Here is a 3,645-nt window from a genome sequence, read left to right as displayed (position 1 = left end):
TCAATATCAGCAGTGCTTAACTCCACTGAACACACTGCTGTGACATAAAATACTCCCACATCCCACACCCAACACACTTACAGAACAGCCGCCTACATAACACACCAGCACTTGTTACGACACCTGCTTCCTGGATGCCACGGCAATGCAGCTGAAGCCTGTTATATGAGTGGGGTGGGGAGCACTGAGGCACAGCTCTCCTTTCTAGTGATTTCCCTGAGTTATCATGTTGCCAGTTTTGACATTATCCCTGAAAAGTGTCCTAATAGTTTCTGCCAGGCGTCCTTCACATCTTTGTTCCTTAGACTGTAAATCAAGGGGTTCAGCATCGGAGTCAAAATGGCATAGAAGAGAGAGATCAGCTTCTCCTGAAGGACAGAGGGGCTGGAGTGGGGCTGGATGTAGGTGAAAATGGCCATGCCATAGCAGAGGGCCACCACAGTGAGGTGAGAGGCACAGGTGTGGAAGGCTTTCCTCCTCCCCTCCGTGGACTGGATCTTCAGGATGGTGGAGATGATCTGGATGTAGGACAGGAGCACCAGCAGGAAGGGTGTCATCAGAAGGATGATGCTAGAAACCATGATGGCAACTTCATTGGGGGAGGTGTCCACACAGGCCAGCCTGACCACAGCCAGGAGTTCACAGGATATGTGATCAATGTACCTGTTTGTGCACATGGGCAGCTGGAAAGTGATGGTGGTCTGCATAAGAGAGTTGATGGAGCCACTGAGCCAGGATGTGATGGCCAACCGAGTGCACAGGCCTCCATGCATGATGACTGAGTAGCGCAGGGGGTCACACACTGCCACATAGCGGTCATAGGCCATCACTGCCAGGAGAACAAACTCTATTCCGCCCAAGCCCAGGGAGAAAAACAACTGTGCAGCACAGCTCAGGAATGGGATCCCTTTGTGTTCTGCCAGGAGATGCACCAGCAGCTGAGGGATGATGCTGGTGGCATAAGACACGTCCACGAGGGAGAGGTTGGTGAGAAAGAAATACATGGGCGTGTGCAGCCGGCTGTCCAGTCTGATCAGAAGGACAATGAGGAAGTTCCCCAGCACTGTCACCAGGTACATGGCCAAGAAGAGGACAAAGAGGGAGACTTGAGTGTCCCGGTCACTGGTCAGTCCGAGGAGAATAAATTCACTCTCCCATGTCCGATTATATGTTCCCATTAAAAAAAAGTTAATCTGTAGTAAAATTCACAAATCACAAGAGATATTTATCAAGAAACATAAACAAATTTTATTGCATTTATATAGACCATCCATTTTTAGTCAAGTACTTCAAATCCCAAATCATCCAGGAAGACATGCTGGGTCGCCATACACTTTATAGATCCACTTTGAATCACAAGGGCAGTGGAGTGTCTCCATGAGATTTGGCATCAGAATGCCAAAGAGAGACCGGTACATGAGGACCACAGGTAAAATAGGTAGCAACAAAGAAGAATACAGTTGGCAGCTTAAAGAATTATCTGCAGTGTGGCAACTAAACCCATACTGGGAAAATGCATAAACAAGTCTACTTTGTAATTCTTCCTTAGTGTTTTTTTTTTCATGTTAACTACTCATCTTAAACTCCTTTAATAAACAATAAAATCCTAATTTTCATTTTTTGGGTCATATCATCCTCATGCTCAACAAACCTCAAAGCACACCTCCCCTCATGTTGTGAAATGTTTCTTGTGTCCTCAAAAACAATCCACACTGCCTGCTCAGAACATGGTACTGGAGAACAATATACCTCTTAGACATGAGCACTGGGCGGGAAGATTTCCCTTTGTCTATATCTTTGAATCACGGTGAATGTAGAGTTATTACTGTGGCAACACAAATCAACACCATGTGATAGAATGACAAAGGTATGGGACTCTGGGCATGGCTCAGAGGTCATGCTCAGCAAGAGGGAAGCCCTGAGCATTCAAGCCCCAGCACAAAAAGAAAATAAAAGTGCCATAGGAATATTCTGCTAAAAAATCGTCCCCTTCGAGGCCTTTATGAATCAGTGTATCAACTGGCCCTGTAAAATAGTCACATACGAATAGAAAATGGGAACTTTAAATGTGAATAACACCGAAACTCCAGCAAAACTCAGGGAAGAGGTGTGGAGAGCAAATATTAAAACTTCTCAGTCAAAATATTATTGTTATGGAAATGGCTAAATCAAGCTATGTATTAATATACATACTTACATTGATTGCTTTTTTATCTGGTGAGAGTACTTGAAGTCTACAAAATAATTTTTATTTGTCAAATTATAAAATTTAAAAAAATTACCTTTTTTTTTGGCCCTAGTTAAAAGTATCTCCTTGTACCTTCTACCATCATTCAGTAAGTACCTGTTGGGGAAAATATCAAGACACAAATGTTCTCTCTATGACAAAGAAACAAAGACCAAAAATAGGTGTTCAGATTCTTCACACAAACCTTTTTTTTTTCCATGACATAATATGCCTAATTTAAAAGTTAAATTTCAATCAATCAGCCTTTTTAAATAAAGAAAATCTTTTTGTTGATTCCATGGAAACTCTTACCATTTTAATTAATGTAAAAAGTTAGTCTAAGTTTTAACAAATCAAATATTATTTTTATTCCTATTCCACCTGATAAATTCACCCACAATTCTTTTCCCTATTTTTTCAACAATTTATTACATTGTAACATCTTTAGCTGAAAATATGCATCAGCTCAACAAGATGAGTGAGGAATTAACACAATAGCCTGGGCTGATGTTAGAGCCTGGTTTACCTTTTGCCTGGATGGGGAAGATAAAATTTGACTTTAGCCATCCCCGTCTCCCTTTTTCTGAGTCTGTCTTCTAACCCTGCATCTATGAGCCTGATGACTTCATGCTATTCTCTGCACAGGTCCTGCCTTCCAGTATCATGGCCCTACTCAAAATTGTCCTTCCTCTTCTCTTAAAAGCAATGCCAAGGATGTCAAGATCTTAAGTTCAATATATTTCTACTGGTAAATTCTCAGGCAGTGATTGTGGGTATGTTTGCTGGTCACATCTGGTATTTCAGAATCATAGAATCAGGCATCATTCAACTGGTCTGCTACCGTTTCCTTAAATTTAAACAGTTTGTGGAGGTCCCATTTATGCCAAACTCAATTTCTATGCAGAAAGCCTGGGAAGAAAGAATATCCTTCCAAGTATGAAAATGACTTCTCTAATAAAGTACCTGTTAGCTTTGCACCTGTCACCCCCTCTCCATGTCCCTGCCCTAATAGAAGTGGTAAGAACTTGAAGAAAATATGAGAAACTGTTCATCAAGGAAAAGATGCAAGACTTGACCCACAAGCAAACATCACCAGATCTGTCCACTACGTGGGTCACAAGCAGTCAGAATCATCACGTGTCATCCATGGAGATGGCTTCCATGCTGCTATTCCCATTGTTCTTGTACAGTTTTTAATTACGTTTGGTTTCCTTGCTGCTCTATGGCCCAACACTCAAAAATAACTCAGTGTGTTTTTGCAAGGAAGGAAATCACCAGAGCCTGGCACTGAGATGTCATTTCCCTTCTCAACAGTCAGTGTCACATTTCACTCTACCCCAGTGAGTGCATTTCACATTTAACTCTATCTAACAACATCTTCTATTTCTATTACCTAGCCACATGAATTTTTTTTTCTT

At 41.8% G+C, this 3,645-nt stretch overlaps 1 protein-coding gene across 1 annotated transcript; it reads right to left on the bottom strand.

Moving 5' to 3' along the window:
- Window positions 1–224: 224 nt before the first annotated feature.
- On the bottom strand, window positions 225–1,178 carry LOC144370435 (olfactory receptor-like protein OLF3). Its single transcript, XM_078031163.1, has one exon. It carries the CDS (start codon window positions 1,176–1,178, stop codon window positions 225–227), a length of 954 nt encoding a protein of 317 aa, XP_077887289.1.
- Between the last annotated feature and the right edge of the window lie 2,467 nt (window positions 1,179–3,645).

The sequence above is a fragment of the Ictidomys tridecemlineatus genome, chromosome 2 (genome assembly GCF_052094955.1).
Source record: "Ictidomys tridecemlineatus isolate mIctTri1 chromosome 2, mIctTri1.hap1, whole genome shotgun sequence".
NCBI classification, from domain to species: Eukaryota; Metazoa; Chordata; class Mammalia; order Rodentia; family Sciuridae; genus Ictidomys; species Ictidomys tridecemlineatus.
This window is presented reverse-complemented; position numbering and strand designations above follow the sequence as displayed.